General features: G+C 37.1%; 1 protein-coding gene across 2 annotated transcripts in view; it reads right to left on the bottom strand.

Moving 5' to 3' along the window:
* Positions 1-23352, bottom strand: part of SIK2 (salt-inducible kinase 2) — a 126611-nt gene extending 103259 nt beyond the window's left edge. For both annotated transcript variants that reach the window (XM_011926716.1, XM_011926718.1), the window contains exons 1-3: positions 23125-23352; positions 9185-9301; positions 5150-5213 (exon numbers count right to left, since the gene is read on the bottom strand). In XM_011926716.1, coding sequence (XP_011782106.1) covers positions 5150-5213; positions 9185-9301; positions 23125-23259 — 316 coding nt within the window. In that variant the 5' untranslated portion in view covers positions 23260-23352. The remainder of the gene's footprint in view (positions 1-5149; positions 5214-9184; positions 9302-23124) is intronic.
* Positions 23353-23358: the final 6 nt, after the last annotated feature.

Genomic DNA, 23358 nt, shown 5'->3' with positions numbered 1-23358 from the left:
TAACAGCTATTTCTACTTTACTTGTAAAACTACAGTCCAAAGCTTTAAAAATGTTCCAATGGGCAAAGACTTAAAAATCCTTCTCTCGACTCATTGCCTCTACCTACTACCTCCTCATTTCTTTTTTCCCTTTTTGCAGCAGAACTCCTTGAAAGAGTTGTCTATTTTGCTCTCTCCATTTTTCTTCTCTCACTTGCTCTGTAAGCCCCTTCAAACTATCTTTTGGCCTAGTCACTCCACCAAAACTGCTCTTACCAAATTGCAGAATACTATGGTTAACTGTCATTCTTCATCATTCTCGATCTATCGGCATCATTTGTCACAGATACTCACTCGATCCTTCTGAGAATGCTTTGTTCACTTGGTTTCTAGGACATCACATTCTCTTGGTTTTCTTCCTCCTCTGTCTCTTCAGCTAGTTTCTCCTCTTTTCCAAATCTTTTATTGTTTAAATGCTTAGGGAATCAGACCTTGGCCTCTTCCATAATTATACCTACTACTTAGGTAGTCTCCATCTGACGAGAAGTCCTACTGATTGTATTTCAAAACATATTCTGAGTTTGACCACTTAGGACTACCTGTACTGCTGCTCCCCTGGTCTGGGCTGCCATCATCCCTCACTGGAACTGCTCCAACAGCTTCCTACCTGGTCTCCCTGTCTCCACCCTTTTCCATTCTCAACACAGCAGCCAGAGCGATGCTCTTAAAATGTTACATTAGATGCAGTCACTTCTCTGCTGAAACCTGGCCGAAAATGGTTTCCTAACTTTATTGAAGGTAAGAGCCAAAATCCTTCTAAAGGCCTACACAAAGCCCCCAAATCTGCCCCACTCCTGCCTCCCATTTACCCTCTGACCTCCTCTTTACTGTTCTTCCTCCTTGTTCTTCTCTCTTGCTTGCTCCTCTTGGGCCATACTGGCCTCCCTGTTATCCCTTGGACACACCAAGCACACTGCTGCCTCAGGGATTTGCATTTATTCTTCCTTCTCCCTGGGTAATCCCTGTTCTACCATTATCGACATGACTGTGCTTTCAAGTCTGTGCTCAAACGCCAGTGAGGCCTTCTCTGACTGCTCTATTTAATGTTGCAATCAACTCCCATGCCTCCCAACCCACAAGCCTTGCTTTATTATTTACATAGCACTCATCACTATCTAATTTGCTAAGTAATTCCGCTATTTTGTTTCTGTCTCCCAAACTGGAATGTAAAAGAGTAGAGATTTTTGTCTATTTTCTTCATTGCAGTTTTACCATATTACAGTGTGTGACAAGTAGTTGGTTTTCAATAAAGATTTCTTGAAAGACTGAATAAATGAATGAATAAGTGAATGTAAGAAATAGGAAAGAAAGCCAAGAAAAATAACAAAATGAATAAAGGGGAAAAAGGGAAGAAAATGAAAGAATCCTGCCTAAAGTAATGTTAGCAATTAATATGATATAGCCGGCATTGTAAATCAGATTTGCTTGACTTCAAAGTCCATAACAGTCCATTAAAGCATCAGTCAAGATGCTGCCAGCTGAAACAAATATTTTAAGAATTAAAATAAGCTCATTGAGTAGTAGCATAAAAAAGAAAAAAAAAAAAGCAAAAGGAAGCAGACATCTTTTCTGAAATACAATGAGTTTAGTCAGAACTATTTATTTATAATCCAACTGCAAATAGTGTATTTTTCAAAACTATAGAAGTGCATATGGTTCTTTCCCTTTAAAATACCTTAGATTAACAACAAATTTGAAAGGACTAAATAATTCTGCTTTTGGCTAAGATGGATTTATCCTCCTGCCTGAAACAACCTTCCCATCCCCAACAACAAAAATACGAAATACATGAGAGAATGGTTTATAAGACACTGGACATCAGGCAAAGGAAAGTGATCCCTGAGTGACAGGTGACAAATGAGGCGAGATCTAATGTCACCTGTTCCAACTAATGCCTTGAGAGAATCTCTATGCCACAGCACAGGGAGGGGGAACCCAGGTGTGGTCCAGCAATGTCTTTGAGTTGAGTAGACAATGCCAAGAGTCCCAAAGAAGAGTAAGCTACACACAGAGAGAACTCCAAAGGTCTGCAGAGGGATCTGTCCCTTGAGCACTCAGGAGAGTGCTGATCAGCTCACGTGTGAGAGAAAACCACCAGAGGCCAGAGAAAGAACCATCTGAGAGGCTGAGAGAGAACACTGCCTGGTGCTTACACAAAGCCAGGAATGGTGCCTATTCCTACTGGTCAGGCCAAAAAACCTCAGAATTCATGGGGCATTGAGTAGAATACTCAGAAGTGGGAAGTAACTAGACCCAGACTGAGCATTGTTTCAATTGTGAAGGCAAGATCCAAATGGATCAAACTGTTTCCAAGTAACTTAACTGCATCCTAGAACTAAGCCCAAGAAAACCTAAAGTAACATGTGGTGCTCAAGGTAAAACTGGCAATGTCTAGCATCCAATGAAAGACTACCAGACCTGTAATGAAATAGGAAAATGTAACCAAAACTGAGGAGAAACATCAACCAATCAAAACCAACCCAGAACTGACAGAGATGCTGGAAATCAGCAGACATGGACATTAAAAATTACCATAACTGGATTCTAGATGTTCAGAAAGCTAAGTAAAGACATGGAAGGAAAAAAAAAAAGTCCTACTCAAGTTTATAGAAGAGAATACTACAATGTCTGAGATGACAAATTCACTGGCTGGGATTAATGGCAGAAGAAAAGATTCATGAATTTAAAGACAGAAAGAGCAACATTTGATATGAAATATGACACATGAAATAGAGAAAAATGATTTTTTTAAACAATGAAAAAGAACATCAGTGAGCTGTGGGGCAATTTCAAACAGTTTAATATACACTTGACTGGAATATCTGAAGGAGAAGAGAGAGGGGTGGAAGAGAAAAATTAGTTAGAAAATGATGGCTGAAAAATATCCAAATTTGATGAAAACAGTATAGTCACAGATCCAAAAAGCTCAGTGAAACCAAACATAAGAATCATGAAGAAAACCACACAAAGGCACATCATAATCAAATTGTTGAAACCAGTGATAAACAGAAAGCCTTAAAAGCAACCAGAGAAAAAAGGCACATTATATACACAGGAATACAGAAAAAGATGACAGTAGCTTTTTGTCAGAAACAGTGCAAATGGGAAGACAGTAAAGCAACATCTTTAAAGTACTGAAAGAAAAAAGTCCACTTAGAATTCTATACCTAGTACAAACATCTTTCAAAAACAAAGACAAAAATAAAGACTACTTTAGACATATAAAAGCTGAAATATTTCATCCCCAGCAGATCTGTGCTACAAGAAACACTAAAGAAAATCCTTCAGACAAAAGAAAAATGACATTAGATAAAAATATATACATACATAGGAATGCAGAAATGGTAGCTACACTGATAAATAGATGCAATTTTCAAAAAATATGGAAATCTCTTTAAAAGATAATTGTTTAAAGAAAAAGGTAGCTACATTGATAAAGAGATAATTTTCAAAAAATGTGGAAATCTCTTTAAAAGATAATTGCTTAAAGAAAAATAACACTGTATTGTGTTTTATAAAATAGGTATTAGTAAAATATGACAACAAGAACATTAAGGCCAGGTGGGGCAAAAGATAAGTACACTGATATAAGGTTCTTTTTTGAGACGGAGTCTCGCTCTGACCCCCAGGCTGGAGTACAGTGGCACAGTTTCGACTCACTGCAAGTTCCACCTCCCAGGTTCACACCATCTCCTGCCTCAGCCTCCCGAGTAGCTGGGATTACAGGGATGCACCAGCACACCTGGCTAATTTTTATATTTTTAGTAGAGATGGGTTACACCATGTTGGCCAGGCTGGTCTTGAACTCCAGACTTCAGGTGATCCGCCCACCTTGGCGTCCTAAAAGTGCTGGGATTACAGGCGTGAACCACCACACCCAGCCAAGGTTCTTATATTATATGTGAAGTGGTAAGTATTCTCTGAAGGTAGACTGTGTAGACTTGTATATGAATGTTTATAGTAACTTATGTATAACAGCCAAACACTGAAACCAACCCAAATGTCTATCAACAGATAGATGAATGAATAAACACTGGGGTACATTCATACAATATACTACTACTTGCAATAAAAAGAAATTATATGTTGATATACACAATAAAATGGAATGAATCCCAAAATAATTATACTAAAGGAAAGAAGTTAGACAAAAAAAAGAATATATCCTGTATGGTTACATTTGAGTTTATCCTGTATAATTCCATTTATATAAAACTCCAAAAGTTTTATACAAACTGATCCATAATGACAAAAAACATGTCAGTGGTTTTTTGGGTGTCAGATGGGGCAAAAGAATTACAAAGGGGGCACAAAGAAACTTCTGGAAGTGATGGATATTTTGACTGTGGTGACTGCTTCACAAATGTGTATCAAAACTTATGAAACTGTACGCATTAAATACATGTAATTTATTACATATGAATTATTCTCCAATAAAGTTGCTTAAAAAACAATTTTGGACTAAAATTTAAGTTAAGAACAAAAAAAGATTTAGATAGCTACAGTGCTCTGGTTCCACACAGTAAAAATAAATAGATATTTTAGGTGAAAGCTAGAATAGAATATTTAAATTTTTTTAAAGTTAGAATGAATCATAAACACCAATCAAATACTTTCTTATTAGAGATAAAAGAATCAAGTCCCAGAGAGGTTTAGTGACTTGCCTGAGGTCTTACACCTATAGTGAATACGTCACTAAACTCTAAGATCCACAATAACAGAGATTGTGCTATTTAGGTCACTAGAGTATCCCCAATACCTAGCACAATGCCTGGGACATAGTAGAAGCTTAATAAATATTTGCTGACTAATCTTTCCATAGAAAAGAAAGGTAAAAAAGAAGATAAAAAGAAAGAAAATATCCTTTGCAGTATGACTAGAAGTTCCTCCCTATCTCAAACAGAGATGACAGTCGTAGTACCTTTAATATAATAAATATAAGGAAATAGTTATATTTCATATTTTAGGTTACTGAATATTTTCTAACACTTAAATTTTTTTTACTTATATTACCAACACTTAAATAAGCAGAAAATTAATAGAAAATACCCCATTCATGCAGATTAGTGAATTTTTCAAATTAATAGAAAATTTAAAGGAAAAAGCTTACCAAAAATTTCTCCATTTTTGGCATATTCTGTCACAAGGTACAACATACTTTTGGTCTCCATTACCTATTGATAAATAATTCATATTAGTCTGACAGAAATGTACTAGAATTTTCCACAATATTCTACGGAATTACCTAAATTGAAACTACTAGTAAAAGAATCATAGTTAAGAACAATTCAGAAGATGGCTAGGTTTATAAGCCTGACAATATCATTCTGATTAATTTGTTTGTGAAAAATTGAGATTCTTGCTCTTCTAAGTGCGGTCCTTGGACCAGCAGTAGTAGCACTATTCAACCACCTGTAAGAAATGCAGAATTCCAAGCCCCGTCCCAGACATACTGAACTGGAATTTACATTTTAACAAAACTGCCAAGTGATTTTTATGTACATTAAAGTTTGAAAAGTACTAATATAGATAATATAAGTTTTGAAGATCAACTTTTCAACATCTCCTCACTGACATTTCTAGTCCTATGTTATCATGGTAGATTCTGATTAAAAGAATAAAAAAATAGAGTAGTTTAATTTACCTGGTCTGTAGCCTAGCTAATCTGGCACAACGTGATATTCCTTGTACTATACTTTAATATTGTTACAAAGTACTCTAATTGTTCAAAAGTTTCATATTCATAGCTCTACTGTGAAATACTTTTATTTAAATTCATTTTTCTAGATTCAGAACGAAGTATGTCATCATCATCATAAATCTGATTTTCAAACTACACTAAGTAGATGTCTATTTAAAAAGAAAATGAGGCTGGGCATGGTGGCTCACGCCTCTAATCCCAGCACTTTGGGAGGTCAAGGTGGGCACATCACTTGAGGTCAGGAGTTCGACATCAGCCTGGCCAACATGGCAAAACCCCGTCTCTACTAAAAAATACAAAAATTAGCCAGATGTGATGGTATGCACCTGTGATCCCAGCTACTTAGGATGCTGAGGTGGGAGAGTTGCTTGAACCTGGGCGACGGAGGAAAACTATGTCTGAAAAAATATCTGTATAAAAATAAATAAAAATAGAATAAAAAGAAAATGAGTGTTTAGATTCAAGATGAACAATTTTAGAGTGTTTCTCTGTAATACTCTAACTGCTATCTACTGAAAGGAAGAAAATTAATTTTGTTTTAAGATGTAGGTTTAAGACTATTCTTCACGAGGCCAGAAAACTAAGAGCTACCCACAATTTGGGCCTAAACAAATCCATAAATCAACTGTAACCAATTATTTACCTCAAATAGATAGAATCATTATACAAATTATGTTAATTTTATCCTCAGTTTAGTTTATGGTTAATCAGAGACTTTGAAGAATATAATTAGTTTCTTAGAAATATCTTCTTTAGGAATTAAAAAAAAAATGGCTAGGCATGGGTGGCTCATTCTTGTAATCCCAGCACTTTGGGAGGTCAATGTGGGAGGCTCACTTGAGCCCACGAATTTGAGAGCAGCTTGGGCAACACAGTGAGATCCTGTCTCTGCAAAAAATATTTAAAAATTAGCCAGGTATAGTGGCATGTGCCTGTAGTCCCAGCTACTTGGGGAGGGGCTGAGGCAGGAAGATCACTTGAGTCCACAAGTTCGAAGCTGCAGTGAGCTATGATTGTGCCACTGCATCCCATGCTGGGTGACAGAGCAAGACGTTTTCTTTTAAAAAAAAAAAAAAATTAATAATTTTTTTTAAGTTTAAAGGGAGAAGAAATCTGAATTATTTATATATTTATTTTTAGAGATGGGATCTCTGTGTTATCTGGGCTGAAGTACAGTGGCTATTCACAGGTGCAATTGTGGTGTACTATAGCTTGGAACTCCTCAGCTCAAGAGATTCTCCTGCTTCAGCCTCCCCAGTAGCTGGGGCTACATGTCACTGCACTGGGCTAATCTCATATAAATTTGCCCTAAGAGGCCTCTGTAGTTTTAGAATTTTTAGGAAATGCTTTACATTATAGTCTCTCATTCTTAGGAGGCATATCATAAGCCAATGGTCTTCACATTTTTTAAGTTGAAAATCTCTATCAATAAAAGTTGTTTACAGCAGGGGTTCCTAACCCCCGGGCCACAGACTGATACAGTCCATGGCCTGTCAGGAAACAGGCCATACAGTGAAGCTTCATTTGTATTTACAGAGGCTCCCCATTGCTAGCATTACCACCTGAGCTCCGCCTCCCATCAGATCAGCAGTGGCATTAGATTCTCATAGCAGTGGGAACACTATTGTGAACAGCGCATGTGAGGGATCAAGTATTCACACTCCTTATGAGAATCTAATGCTGAGGCAGAAAAACTGCCTTCCACGAAACTGGTCCCTGGTGCCAAAAAAGTTGGGGACCACTGGTTTAAAGCCAAACACACTGTCATGCACTTGTAGTCCTAGCTGAAGTGGGAGGATCCTTTGAGCCCAGCAGTTCAAGGCCAGTCTGGGCAACAACTGTGAGACTCTCTCTCTAAAAAAAAATAGAATACAATAAACATGATTCCTATGGGAATCCATTAAAAATAAAGTTGCCAAATATATATGTATATATATATTATATATATATATACTCACACGACACATATGGTGACATGTATATACACACACACACACTACATACATTTGCCACTGTATAAATATTATGTACATTATAAAATATACACAACAAAACAAATACAAAAAATAAACGTAACTAGAGGTTCTGGCATTTTCTTCTTACACTCCCAAGGACATTTGCGCTAATCTATTTGAATGCACATACTGGTGTGCCAGTAAGCCAGCTTTCTGACAAAAAATAAAAAGGCCTTGATTTGTAAGCCAATTTCTGTGATGTAAATCTTCCCATCAATGCAGATTTTGAGCTACTAACATCATGTTAATTGGCTTGCAAAGCTTCTGAAAGTTTAACAATCAGCTCTCAACAAGCCGGTACAGGCTGAGTCCAGCATACCATGGGCGTATACATCACACTCTGGAGATCAAAGTAATGGGCCAGGATACTGGAACATTTCAGTTTAAAAAGAGCTTTTCAACAGAAAAATTCTACATGTTAAGAAATAAATTTTTTTCAATATTCTGTACTATATTGTCCTTCTTAAACATGAATTACTCTTCAAAAATCTGAAAAAAATGCTCCTTTTAAAAACCATGGCTGGTTGGTGGGTGCACTAAAAGCCCAGACTTCACCACTATGCTATACAGCCAAGTAACAAAACTGCACCTGTACCCCCAAAAGCTATAAAAAACAACAACGAAAAATGGTGACAAAACACCCCATGGGTGAGGTTTATTTTACATAAAATGGGTGTAATTTATTTTACAAAAAGTATTATAACAAAGTCGATTTTTTTTAAAAAAAGCAAATTTATTTTATCTATTAAAATAAGCCAAATAACTAAATATAGTCCTATGTATTACACAGTATGTCACTGAATAATATACTAATTTAGTGGTTGTATTTTCATAAAACATATAGTATCCTTTTTAAATGATCAAAACTGCCATATCCTCATTAGGCAGTAGCACCAAAACCCTGCAGTTAAAAAGCAGGGTATCATACAATTGCAAACTACTTCTTCTTTTTTTTTTTTTTTTAAGAGCCAGTGTCTCACTTTGTCACCCAGGCTAAAGCGTAGTAGTATGATATAGCTCACTGCAACCTCAAGCAATCCTCCTGCCTCAACCTCCCAAGTAGCTGGGACTACAGGTGTGCACCACCACACCAGGCTAATATTTGTATATATACATTTTTTGGTAGAGATGGGGTTTTACCATGTTGCCCAGGCAGGTCTCAAGTAATCTTCCCTGCTCAGCCTCCCAAACTACTGGGAGTAGTGAGCCCACACTGCAAACTTTTAAAACAACTTGCAGTCTGATAGATGACTTAAGATTTCTGATTTTTAAGTTTAAAGACAATATAGAAAAATGGATGTACTTAGTTACAAAAAGCATACATTTATTTTCTTTCATTGATTAGAAACACAAATAGAAGAAAAATCATGATACGAAGTAGAGAACTATTTTGTGGAATGAATGGAGATAGTGTCAGGCTGAGTCATACCTGATAAAGTTTGATTATGTGAGGGTGGTCTAACATTTTCATTATTTGTACTTCTCGGTAGATTTTCTCAAGGTTCACTGCATCCAGCTGAGACTTATCGATTATTTTTATTGCCACCTGCATCCCAGAACACAAATAAACACAATTGGTATACAATAGTTAATATTTTCTAGTTAAGAATCCTGTCAATAAATGACATGAGACTTCACCTGTAGGTTCGTGACACTGATGATAGCTAGTTTAAATTCAATGTTCATTCATTCAACAAATATTTCTTAAACTAATACCATGTGTAAGGCAGTAGATGTTGTTTGGCTGTGTCTTTAGTGTGCTATGAAGAATAACTCGAAAACATGTTTCTCTTTCAGTACAATGGTAATGTCTTTTTACTCCTGTACAAACTGAAAAAATAAAATCTTTATTTGATTAAATTAGTAGCTATATCAACTAGTTATCATCCCACTGTAAAGTAACTATAAACAAATGATCAGCAAAGTAGAAGACAGTTCAGAAGACAGTTTCTGTTGCACTGAAATACTATTCTCCTGGAAAAGCAAGTGATAAGTTTCAAAGAATACAGACAAAAAGCTAAATATAAAATATTAAAACTCATTCCATGAAAAAATACCAATTGGATTTTATTTTAAAAATTGACGGGCAAAAACTAAAATGTTAGTAACCGCACTAAAATTTAACTTTGTAAGAGGAATTTTATTTCAGAAACTGTGACCTCATTCTGTTATAACTAGACAGGAGCCCAAACAATTCCAAGGTTAATAATTTGAAGGGATTACATTTGAAGGTGAATGGCTAGGTAGGCAGAAATCAACGATTACACATTTTTTTTTTTTTTTGAGATGGAGTCTCACTCTGTCGCCCAGGCTGGAGTGCAGTGGCATGATCTCAGCTCACTGCAAATTCTGCCTCCCGGGTTCACGCCATTCTCCTGCCTCAACCTCCCGAGTAGCTGGGACTACAGGCGCCCACCACCACGCCCGGCTAATTTTTGTATTTTCAGTAGAGACGGGGTTTCATCGTGTTAGCGAGGATGGTCTCGATCTCCTGACCTCGTGATCCATCCGCCTCGGCCTCCCACAAAGTGCTGGGATTACAGGCGTGAGCCACCACGCCCGGCGATTACACACATTTTTTTCACGCAATTAAAAAGAACTAATTTATTAAAATTAGTAGATATTTGGTTGGAAAATAAAGCATTCTGATGTAAATAAATTTTTCAGATAATTGAGAATCACCCAAATTTAATTATAAGTTTTGAAAAAACTCTAAAATGTACTTCAAATTATATCAAAGGGTATTCTAAACATAATTTAGCCTTATGTTATTGTTTTGGGGTAACTTTCCTTCTTCTTTTTTTTTAATATAGATGGTTGGTTGACCATCTGTATGTTGACCAGGCTGGTCTTGAACTCCTGGCCTCAAGCAATCCTCCCTTCTCAGCCTCCCAAACTGCTGGGATTACAGGCGTGAGCCACCATGGCTGGCCTCAGGAAAAATTTTATGTATTTATTTTTTGATACGGAGTTTCGCTCTGTGGCCCAGGCTAGAGTGCAGTGGCATGATCTTGGCTAACTGCAACCTCTGCCTCCTGGGTTCAAGTGATTCTCCTGCTTCAACCTCCCGAGTAGCTGGGATTATAGGTGTGTGCCACCATGCCTGGCTAATTTTTGTATTTTTAGTAGAGATGGGGTTTCACCATGTTTGGCCAGGTCGGTCTCGAACTCCTCACTTCAGGTGATCCGCCCGCCTTGGCCTCTCAAATTGTTGGGATTTCAGGCATGAGCCACTGTGCCCAGCCAAGGATAACTTTTAATATCAGGAATTGCACATGCTATGATAGCTCAATGCTTCCAAAACGTATCCAGTAAAATAGGATTCAGCTTGCCATTTCACATAATTCCCGCAGTCTCCTGTTCATACAATTACAGTTAACCCTGAACAACATGGGTTTAAACTGTGTGGGTTCACTGATGCACAAATTTTCTTCCACCACTAACTTCTTCCTCCTCCTCCTCCTCAGCCTACTCAACGTGAAGATAATGAGGATGGAGACCTTTATGATGATCCACTTCACTTAATGAGTAATAAATGTATTTTCCTTGTGATTTTCTTAACATTTTCTTTTCCCTAGCTTACTTTATTGTAAGAATAAAGTATATAACACATACAACATACAAAATATGTGTTAATGGACTGTTTCTGTTATTGGTAAGGCTTCCAGTCAACAGTACGCTATTAGTAGTTAAATTTTGGGGGAATCAGGCTGGGTGCTATGGCTCATGTCTGTAATCCCAGCACTTGGGAGGCCGAGGCGGGCTGATCATTTGAGGTCAGGAGTTTCAGACCAGCCTGGCCAACATGGTAAAACCCTGTCTCTACTAAAAACATAAAAATTAGCCAGGCCTGGTGGCGGGCGCCTGTAATCCCAGCAACCTGGGAGGCTGAGGCAGGAGAATCACTTGAACCCAGGAGGTGGAGGTTGCAGTGAGCCAAGATCGTGACATTGCACTCCAGTCTGGGCGACAGAGTGAGACTCCATCTCAAAAAAAAAAAAAAAAAAAAAAAAAAAATTAGGGGGGAGAGTCAATTTTTTTCTTCTTTCTTTGTGGCTGCTCTATCCTTTGCTGTTATGTCCTAAAGCTCTACTGTAAGTTTTATTTGTCACCTTTCTCTACTTCTAACTTGCTGTCCACAGGTTGTTTCCTGATTAATTAATTGTAGAATGCTCCAAGCTTCCCAGGGGAAATCCGATTACTAAACATAATGTATAAAATTAAATTTATCGCCTAAGAATAAAAGCTTCTTCTCTAGGGAGTAAAGTGCATAGGTTCTGTGATAGCTGTTTTCATTATGTTTGGTGGTGTTTTAATTATTACTATAATGACAATATTCTAGAAAGTAAAACTTTGCTAGTCAAGTAGAATGATTAATATTATATACTTGCTATTAGAAATATTATTGGACCACCTCAAACCTAAATACATTTAAAGAAACCCTCCTCAATGAAAAGTATGATACAATCCATTATATTTTAGGTAACTTTGGGTAACAGTTGCCAAATAAAAAGATAAGTGTATAACGGAATATCCTCAATATTCCTTAGGAAGATCACATCAAGTTTCACAGATGTGCATGTTTTGAAGAAAATGTCTTATCCTACGATTTCAGGAGTGAGTCTAGATATCAGCACCCCCTGCCCCCAACAAAAAGCTTTTATAATGAGATGGGTCACAATCATCTAATAGAAAAAGATGGAGAGAAGGGATTATGGTTTTTAAAACCTCAGCATGATTCCTATCATGAGACAATTTTATACTGTAAATATCTTAAGTATCATATTTAATGGGATGAAAGAGTTTAGATACTAAATATCAATTAAAGCAACGTATTACCCAGAGAAATCTCCTTTTTCATACCCTTTTGGAACCTTGGCCTCAACAATGAAAAAGTGAAAAATATATGATATATATTAAAAAGTTAAAAATGTTATCTAAACTTCAATAAAAAATTATAAATCTCATTTAACTTTTCTTAACAAAATTACTCAAATGCTATAATTCTCACTTCAATTTTATCTTGGGTCACAGACTTTATCCATCTATGATCATAAATATATATATATATATATTTATCCCATTGCTATCCCTTGTTTCTAAGGCTATTAGAGCTATTATAAGAGGATTATGCTTCTCTAAAGAAAAAGCAGAGCATGAGTTAACATGTTCCTTGTAACACGGGAAGTCTCATTGCTTTACCAAATACAACCCAAAACATATGATTCACACTCAATAGAAGTTTATTTCTTGCTCATGTAGCAGAACTAGACGAATGAAGTTGGCAGGCATTTGAGATTCAAAGAGGCTTTAATATCTTTAATGTGTGGCTTCCAAGGTTAACCTGAAGGTGGTCTCCATTCCAGCTAGACAGAAGGAAAAAAGAACTTTGAGGGATCCTCACAGGTGATTTTATGGGCCGGGCCTGGAAGTGGTGCCTATTATTTCTGTTCATTCTATTAGTTAGAACTCAGCATATGACCACACCTAAACGCAAGGGCAGCATAGAAACAGTCCAGCTGTAGGCCCAGAAAGAAGAGGAAACAGTAGAGTTTTCAGAGATCAGCTAGCAGTCTGCCAAACTCATCCAAGTAATTTCTTAACAATGGAGCTCTCTATCAAGTACTTCCCAGAAATATGTATAATACTAACACTGGTGATGACTTTCACAACTGCATAGCACTTTTTAAGATACTTATAGCATATTTTATCTCATTTATTTCCCAATTCTGTGAAGTAAATGAAACAAGAGGTATACTCATGAGTTGATGAAACTGAGGTTCAAATAATGTCACATCATCAACAAAAGTCTTAAAGCTCTAATGAATTAAGGAAGGAAAACCCTAGGCCTTCTAACTCCAACTTTACTCTTTCCACTATTTCAAAGGGTCTAGTAGTAATACATTACACAGCATCTGTTGTGTGCCAGGAATTATGCCTGGGATATAAAAATGAATGAGGTTTCATTCCTACCCTCAAGGAATTTAATAGGTCTGTAAGAAGATGATGAACACATTTTATCAACAAAAATTTGTTATTTGGGGATTTCCCCAAAGGTGCACTGAAAGTCCTTAATTTGCAAAAGTGTTGTGTCCCAATAGTTCCTTTTAAGGATTACAATGAACTTAGATTTGTGGGAACTTCCTCTCTATATCCCTTCTCTTATTTAGTTCTGAACATAGTATAAGGGACAAAATCTGCATGGTAACAAGAAAGTAAGTCAAGAAAGGAACTCCACGAATGGAAAGATCCTCTTTTTTGGTGGTGTTCATCTATTCAACTCTCTAATTATTATATATACATCATCTTAAAAGAACCTTCAATAAATTTATATGACAGAAAAATGAATACTCCTTCTACTAAAGGACTGAAGAAAGGTCTCCTCTATAAACTGAAGAACATTAGGACAAACTACAATGATTATTATCAAACTAAATCCCACATAAAGTAGTAACACTAAATATTCCACTTCAAAATACTCAGGGAAATATGAATTAAAAACAAAATACCATTTTTATTTATTATGTTTATAAAGATTAAAAAATAAATAACCTAGTCAGCTAAGGTTCAATGAGATGTTTGTTTTAGATATTGTTAGTAGAAATATAAAATAGATTATAATTTTGCTGAGGAAGAATTTAGCAGTCTTTATTATGAACCTTAAAAATCATCCATTCCATGTAGCTTAAGGACTCTTATTCTGAGAAATTATTTGAGGGAAATAATCTGAAATGATGACAAAGATTTATGTTCACTTTTTTTTTTTTTGAGACAGGGTCTCACTCTGTTGCCTGGGCTGGAATGCAGTGGTGCGATCTCAGCTCACTGCAACCTCTCACCTCAGCTCAAATGATCCTCCCACCTCAGCCTCCCAAGAAGCTGGGACTACAGGTGTGCACCACCACACTGCTAATTTGTGTGTGTGTGCACGCACACGTGTGTGTATACATATATATAAATATACACATTTGGTCAAGAAAGAGTGGGTTTCGCCATGTTGCCTAGACTGGTCTCAAATTCCTAGGCTCAAGTAATCCTCCTGCCTTGGCCTCCCAAAAGTGTGGGATTACTGGTGTGAGCCACCTCACCTAGCCTTATGTGTACATATAATCAATAGAGTATTAGAAAACTGAGATATCAGTGCAGTCTCAGCATAAGGTATGAGTAGAAAAAGATGGTGATAAACTGCTTTGTACTCTTCTGTGCAATTTTTCTTCAGTGAACATGTATTATTTTTCTAATAAGAAAAAACCCAGAACAATGACATAGTTATTTATCACATATACTAATTCTCCATCTGAGAAATATTAGTTTTCATTTTCTCATTTTCAAAATTCTTTAGAAAATGGCTATATTATTTTGTGATTTAAATATTAAGACATATACAGAAATGTTTCTAACAGTGTGAAATTTTTAAAAATACATATGAAAGTAACAACTATGTCAAATACAAATTTTATATAGGAGGACAAGGAATTAAATATAAGAGCAGAAATGTAAAAAGTGTTAAACTGATGAATAAATGGAATTTTTTCATTTTTCAAACTGTTATCCCTTTTTTGGTATTTTTCTTTTTTTTTTAGACAGAGTCTTGCTCTGTCACTGCTGGAGTACAGTGGTGCGATCTCAGTTCAGTGCAACCTCTGCCTCCCAGGTTCAAGTGATTCTCCTGCCTCAGCCTCCCGAGTAGCTGGGATTATAGGCGTGCACCACCATGCCAGGATAATTTTTGTATTTTTAGTAGAGATGGGGTTTCACCGTGTTGGCCACGCTGGTCTCAAGCGATCAACCTGCCTTGGCCCCCCAAAGTGCTGGGATTACAGGTGTGAGCTACCACACCTGGCCTATCCTGTCTTTTTGATTTTAGAAAAACAACTTCTCATAAAAGAAATATTAATCTCATTTAAAGAAACCACACATACAAAAGTTGCTTTTTGATTCTATAAATCCACAGATGAAAGCCAAAAAAAGTAGCTTTTGGAGATTTTATAAAGAAGTTACACAATAAGAGCTATTCTTCTAATAACAAATAGGAAGGGATTAACATGTGTTTCTTGTCTTAGATAATATTTACTCCAGTCCTATTACTAATACACTAATTCTACACTGTCCTTCTGAAGTACCAAGTAGCATTAGCTCTATCATACCATACATTAGACCTCTGAAATTAAAAAATAAATACACCTTTCAGCTTATATAACAAACCATTGGTAGAATTACAACCTACTAGCCTATCATCCGATTGAAAAGCAAGTGTGATTGAGTGGTCTATAATGAAAGAATTTCTGAAAGCAGTAAAAGTGAGTAGTAAAACAGAGAATTATCTAGCTACCCTCTCAGAATGAATAAAAAGCAGACTTTTTTTCCAATGTAAACTTGGCTTTTAAAATTATTCAAATAATAAATTCTCATTAGGATTTAATTTGATGGCTGGGTATGGTGGCTTATGTCTGTAATCCCAGCACTTTGGGAAGCCAAGGTGGGATGGCTGTTTGAGCCAAGGAGTTCAAGACCAGCTTGGGCAACATGGCAAAATCTTGTCTTTACAAAAAAATTTAAAAATTAGCCAGGCGTGGGGGTGTGCACCATAGTCCCAGCTACTTGGAAGGCTGAGGTGGGAGGATCACTTGAGCGTGGGAGGATCACTTGTGCCTGGGACGTGGAGGCTGCAGTGAGCTGTAATCTTGCCACTGTACTCCAGCCTGGGCGACACAGTGAGACCCTGTCCCCACCCCCCCCCCAAAAAAATTGATTTAACTTTTGTAATAGTGGGTAAGAAAAACAGATTGAGAGAAAGGTAAATGGTCTGATAGTTATATACGCGCAAAAATTAAACTGAGAATTTTTAAGATGATAAAAGAAGTGATTAAAAATAATCCCCTATCTTAAAAAGTATTTAAACAAATCAACAAAAAAGACAATGCAATTAAATGGGTCAAAGGACAAAAAAAATGTATAAAAGGAATGCAATCATCATATAAAACTGTACAAAGTAATCAAAGAAATGCCAATTGAAGTAACAGAAAATATAAACATTTATTTGTCAATTAAAAAATAAAAACAAAAAATTTGAAAGAAGCAAAGAATATTACTTTCTGCTATCAAGCTGGCAGAGATTTAGAAAATAATATTCCTGCAAAATATGAGTTCTTGCTGGTGAAAATTAATGGGTACTCCTTTTCTGGAGGGTAATTTGGCATCCTAAGCCATAAGATAGGTAATGTACATACTCCTTGACCCAAGAATTCCATTGCTATGCAATTACACTGAGGAAATAATCAGATACATGCACAAGGATGTATGTAGAGGGATGCTCTCTGAAAAATTATTTTAGAAAGAGAGACAGCAAGAGAGAAATAGACTAAATGTTCAGTAATAGGAAATTGATTAAATAAAATATGGATAGTCAAAAATGCACAAATACTATTTAACCATACTTTACATAGTTTTCAAACTTAGGGAAATGTTAACAACATGTTAAGTAAAAAACACAGATTATATGTATACATGACATCAATTTTATTACATACATATAAAATATATGTGAATAACTAGAGGAAGATGAGCCAAATATTAACAGGCATTATCTCTGGGTCTGGAGAGTAGAAGTCAGGATGTTAATTTTCTTCTTTGGGCTTTTCAACAATGTTTACAATGAAGATGCATTGACTTCTATAACTGGGGGAAACCATATAAATACTATGTTTACTTTCAAGGAGAACTTAAAATAAATTTTAGTATTGTTTCTCAGTTTAATTCATCCAATATTCATCTCTTAATCTGTTTAAAGTATTTTAAAAAAAAATTTTAAATGAAGTTTCTGATGGAATTTCCAAGTTTATCTTTTGATCTTCTAATATCTCAAAATGGATATATAGGCTATTTCTCTGTGAAGGATGAGAAAGTATTCTACACCAATGTTCTGAATAAAGAAAGTTTTATATAATTTATTTTGAAAAGATGGAGGTGGAAGGTAGAAAAGGTACTAGGCACACGAAAGTGGAAAGAATGATATTCTAATGAAGTCTGGAACGCATCTGCCTCCAAGGAAATGAATCTGCTATCAGCAGGGGGTCATAAATCAAATGTCATCATGTGAATCCAAGAAGATAGGCCAGTTTCAGTTATTTCCAAATAATTTTCTTAATTGACTAGTACTGAGATAGTATTTCCCAGAGGGTTTAAAATCAGAACACATTAAACTCTGTTAAAGTTAAAATTTCTACAGGATATAAACATTTACACAACTCTTATTTTGCATGTTTGTTCCCATTCCCAAAAAAGAGCAGATTATTTTGAACAACAGTTAGCAGAATAATTTGACAAATACTATTTGTCCGGGGTGCAGAAAAACTAGAGAAAAATTCTATGAAAGCATATATATTCCAAGACAAATATAATTTTTATTTCAATACACAATTAAAGATCATACATAAGACTAGATACAAATATTAGTGATTGAGTCATTTGGTAACAAGTCCTTCTGTTGCACATAGTACAGTTCTTGAAATTCTGGAATATTTCACAGTACAAGATTAATACCAAGACTACTGAAAGGAGTCTTAAAATTTTAAAGCAAAATAGAAAATTCAAATGTATTTTTAAAATGAGTTCTCTTCAAGAAACATCATAATCAGGGTGTAATATGCCTTTTTCTTGTTTCTAAGTTTGCTATAAAAATGCAATTTTAATACCTTAACAATTCTGAAAACCTTTTAAAAATCTTACATTTTAAGGTAGTAAAGAATTAGGCCTAACTATAAAATCCCCAAAATGCACATGGAAGGCTTTTTAGCAAACAAATACAGTTTTCAGAATGTCCTTGTTATCAGTTTTGCATTCCAAGTTCTCTTAAGGGTAAGTAAGCAGTCTGACACCCACATGCCGTTTTAATAAGGTCATTTTTAGAACCTCTTTGAAATATCTTTATGATTCCATAGACTATATACATTTACACGCTCTTTAGCTAAGCAATATGAGACATATGGTGTTGAAAACTCAAGTTATCTATTATAGAAAAGGTCTGAAGATAACGAGTTATGGTTATCTCTGGGGTTGTGATTTTATGGGGAATTCTTTTCATTTATTTATAGTGGTTTTTTTTTTTTTTTTTAATGAGATGGAGTCTTGCTATATTGCCCAGGCTGGTCTCGAACTCCTGGCCTCGAGCAACCCATCTGCGTTGGCCTCCCACTGTGCTGGGATTACAGGTGTCAGTCATCTAGCCTGGCCTCCTATTTATACTTTTAAATTTTTCAATAATAAACATGACAGATTTGGTAATAAAAATACACTACTCTTTAATGTAAAAATAATACCTGGTTACTTAGGAAATTTCCTTTTAGGACTTTACCAGCAATGCCTCCTCCCTAAAAAAAATGTAAAATGCACACTCAGTTATAGACACAAAAATATTCACTGCAAATTATTTACTATACACAAAAACTGAAAATTACATAATATTCATTAATAAGGGAACTGTTAGGTAAAATGATATTCACCTACAAGGTAGAACACCATGCAGCTAACAAAAATGTTTTTATAAAGTTATATATATTAAGCAAAATGCCTAGGTTACAATATTAAGTAGAAAAAAGAACATAATTTATACACATGTACCATGTGCTCTCATCTATGGAAAAAATGCATTTAAATAAAAAGACTAGTGCCATAATGTTAAGAATGGGTTATTCCATTGGTGGAGGAATTATATGTATACTTTTTTGTTCACTATACTCTTCTTTATTTTTTATATTACAGTAAGACACTACTTCTTTATTTTTCTTTCTTTTGTTCTGAGAGCAACAAGAAAGAAACTATTTCTTAAACAGAATACAAAAACATTTAAGGATACCATTGGCTTTTCTAGAATTTTACTTAAGAGACAAAAAACTAGCTACACTATTAACTAGAAGGAAAAAGTTATTTCCTAGTACTGTACAGTATTGATAAAATAAACTACTCAAGGACACTCAGTGAACAGCAAACAAGCAACCACTACTGCCTCAAAGTTTAACAGCTTACATGCTATTAATTCTTTTCCCATTATGCTAATTTTATAAAATTAGCATCTCTAATTCATAAACCACAAACGAATACTACAAAGCCTTTACAAAGTGTATTAGGAAGCTGGATTCTACCCCCACCTGTCTTCCCCTTTGGGTGCAAAATTCACATGGAGATCAAACACAATACCACTTCAGACGATGATGTAATTATATTTTATAAACAATGTTAAACTGTTTGATAGATTTGACCAAAATGAAGATCTCTTTTGTCTACTATTTTTTTTCCTAAAAGGGAAAGACTTGAATCTCCTAAGTTCTGTAGAAATACATAATTTGTGAGTGATATAGAATAAGAAACAGAGAAGAACCAGTTAAAAATAAAAGGGTCCAATTGCTCATTACATAGATGAGTAAGCCCTAAAATTTGCCTCAGGGTCAAACTTGGGAAAAAAGACCTCTAAGTTTTAAAACACACAAACTTGTATCTATGTTAAAGCATAGTATATGAAGAAACTTTTATTGTCAATAATTGGGATATTTTGCTGATATTATTTTTATACCATATTCATTGTTCCACTATAACTACCGTAGTATATTCTGCAATGAAAACTCAACTTAAAACAAAAGTTTTCACTACATATCTTACGGTTTTTAAGGTAGTTGTATTTATCAAAAACACACAAACATTTATCCAGTGAATTCGAATAAGGATAAATAACTGCTGTAAAAAACTTCATTAACAATGGAATTGTTACTCCTATGGAATACTTTAAGAAACAATTGGGCCAGGCGCGGTGGCTCCCGCCTGTAATCCCAGCACTTTGAGAGGCTGAGGCTGTGGATCACTTGTCAGGAGTTCAAAACCAGCCTGGCCAACACTGTGAAACCCTGTCTCTACTAAAAAGACACAAATTAGCCGGGCATGGTGGTGAGCGCCTGTGATCCCAGCTACTTGGGAGGCTGAGGCAGGAGAATCGCTTGAACCCGGGAGGCAGAGGTTGCAGTGAGCCGAGATCGCACCATTGCACTCCAGCCAGCCTGGGCAACAAGAGTGAGACTCTGTCTCAAAAAATAAATAAATAAATAAATAAAAATTCAGAGCAACTTTACAAGCTAGAGACCTACAGAACTCTTCTGTTCAACGACTGCTTTGACATTTCACCTATCTCTCTCTACCTTAATACGTCCAATCACACCCACCAAATCTCCACAGATACTCACACTCACCCATCTCAAATTCACATTCACACTATTTCTTTGTACATGTTAATAACAGCTTCTTTAGAAAAGCACAGGGAAATGGGTTCTGTGGACTAAACATTTAGCATTTAACGTAAATAATTCTACACATATATACTACACACACGATTTAGGATCGATCCTCTTTCATGATCTGACCAGTGCTTGCTTCAATTACAAATGAATGCATTGATCTCACTCTGATAGCCAAACCACGATATTACTCCATAGTGCCCCCTAGCTCTTTAAGATATATCAGTTTAAAACGGACACCATTTGAATTGTCAACCTCAAGAGAAAGTGTCAGTCACTCCACTTAAGCAGCTCTTACTGTATTAACTAAATCTGACCTGATAAATAATAGATGACTTAATTAAACCTTGCTACTAATCCCAGTAAGAGCTGAGAAAAAAAAATTACGAACTGATGGATTTGGAATTCAACCACCCGATATACTATAGTTCAAAAGTTTTGTAGAACCGCTCTATAACTCACAATGTGTTTGTTTTTAGAAAGTCATTAAGCAAGGACTCATAAAACATGCATTTAAAATGCCTTCTTTTATGTAACTTAAAGGGAAATGGCATGGCATTAGGCCATGGCTCTTCAGAGGAATGGAACCAATTTCTTCATTTTAAAAAATGCTGGGATCAGATTAAACTATGCAAAGATTTAGCAATATCACTATAGTCAAGTTACCATTATCATTACAATTTAAATTGCTAACTGGTAAATCTGTGAGAATGAAATATCTGACCTTGGTCCTGATTCTAAAAGATAGATTTTGACTGCTTCAGGACCAGCAGGGGAAGGCAAAAAGTAAAGAAGACAAAATGACATATACCCCTTCCTTTTGGAAATGGGATTAAGCAAAACTTCTAAGTACAACTGCAACTCCGAAAATCACTCAGGTTTGCCAGTGCCCTTCGCCTTACATAAGTCATTCTGAAAAGAAGTCCTACTTTATTCTACATTCAAACTCTAGTACATTTGTACTAACAAGGGAAAAAGCAGAATAGGACCAAAACTGGAGGGCAAACAAACAGGAAAAGGATGAAACTCCAGGAGGAACTACAATAAGGCAGAGTAGAGTACGTCAAAACCACTAGGTTTTATTCTAAAGAATGGTTTTGTTTCTACCGTTCTTCTAAGGTATTTAATTTGCACGTCTTAAAATAGAGACCCTGAGGAGAGCAGCTTGAGGCAGTGGAAGGAAGGGGGGCGGGTTAGGTAAGAACAGAGACTTGTGAGAGAATATGTGCGGTGCATTAGAATGTGCAATGAAGAGGGTGCAGGATTCACCGTCAGGAAGCAGTTGAGGGCTTTATGAGTAGAGGCAGAATCTGATATGGTTTAAAGAATGCGTATTACAGCCAGAATGCACACCTGGTACAGGGACAACCCTAGACTTCTGTCCAACCCACCCACTGTGCAAGTGCAGAGATGACCATTTTAACCAGTTCTATTGTCTGGAGCATTAAATGGAAATGCCCCAGGCAAGAGATCAAGCTAGCCAGACACCAAATCAGAGACACCGTGGGCCAAAAGGAAGGAGAAGAGATGGACAGTGGCCGTGGGGGCATTCCCAGCCACCGGGCCCCTCCTCGTCGGGCAGGGGAGGGGCACCGGGGTCACGGGGGCCGCACGAGCCCCCATATGCGGAGCTCAAGCGCAGGCGGTCCCCTCCTCGGGCCGGCGACGTCTCTCACGGCGCAGCCTGGGAACACCGAGACTTCCCCTCCCACCCCACCCCCAGCCGAAAGCAGGGAAGACGCGGAACTTGGGCTCCGGAGCGGAGGCCACAGAACAGGTCACGGCTCGGGTGGGGGGCTCTGGGCGAAATTCCGGGTGGCCACCGCGGGTGGCGTAGGGGAAAGCTAAGCTCCGGCTGGTTGCGTTTCCAGTCGGACGACACTCGGCTCCGGGTGCCCGGGCCCGATCCCTTCGCTGCTCACCGACCCCCTGCACCTCCTGGGTCCTCACAGTCCCAGGCCCGCTCGCCTCCGCCAGTGAGGCGGCCTCTCGGGTCTCCCCAGTCCCACCACTGCGGCCGCCCCTCTCGGTAAGCAGCTCCTCTCCCGAACCCTCGCCTCGGACGCTCCCGCCGAGCCCCGGGCCGCACCTCCGTCTTGGTGATCCGGTGGCGCCCCAGCTTCACCACGGCGAAGTTGCCCTTGCCCAGCGTGCCCTCGATGTCGTAGAACCCCACCCGGACCGGCCCGCGCTGCAAGTGCCTCGGGCCATCCGCCATGACCATGCTGGGCCCCGCTGCTAGACACGGCGGACAGGAGCGCGAGCGGGAGGGCTGGCAGCGCGGCTCGGCTTGGGCGACGGCAGCTCCGTTTGCTCCTTCGCT

This window comes from Colobus angolensis, unplaced genomic scaffold, assembly GCF_000951035.1.
Source record: "Colobus angolensis palliatus isolate OR3802 unplaced genomic scaffold, Cang.pa_1.0 Scaffold7, whole genome shotgun sequence".
NCBI classification, from domain to species: domain Eukaryota; kingdom Metazoa; phylum Chordata; class Mammalia; order Primates; family Cercopithecidae; genus Colobus; species Colobus angolensis.
Note: the sequence above shows the minus strand (reverse complement) of the source record. Positions and strands in the feature narration are given on the sequence as shown.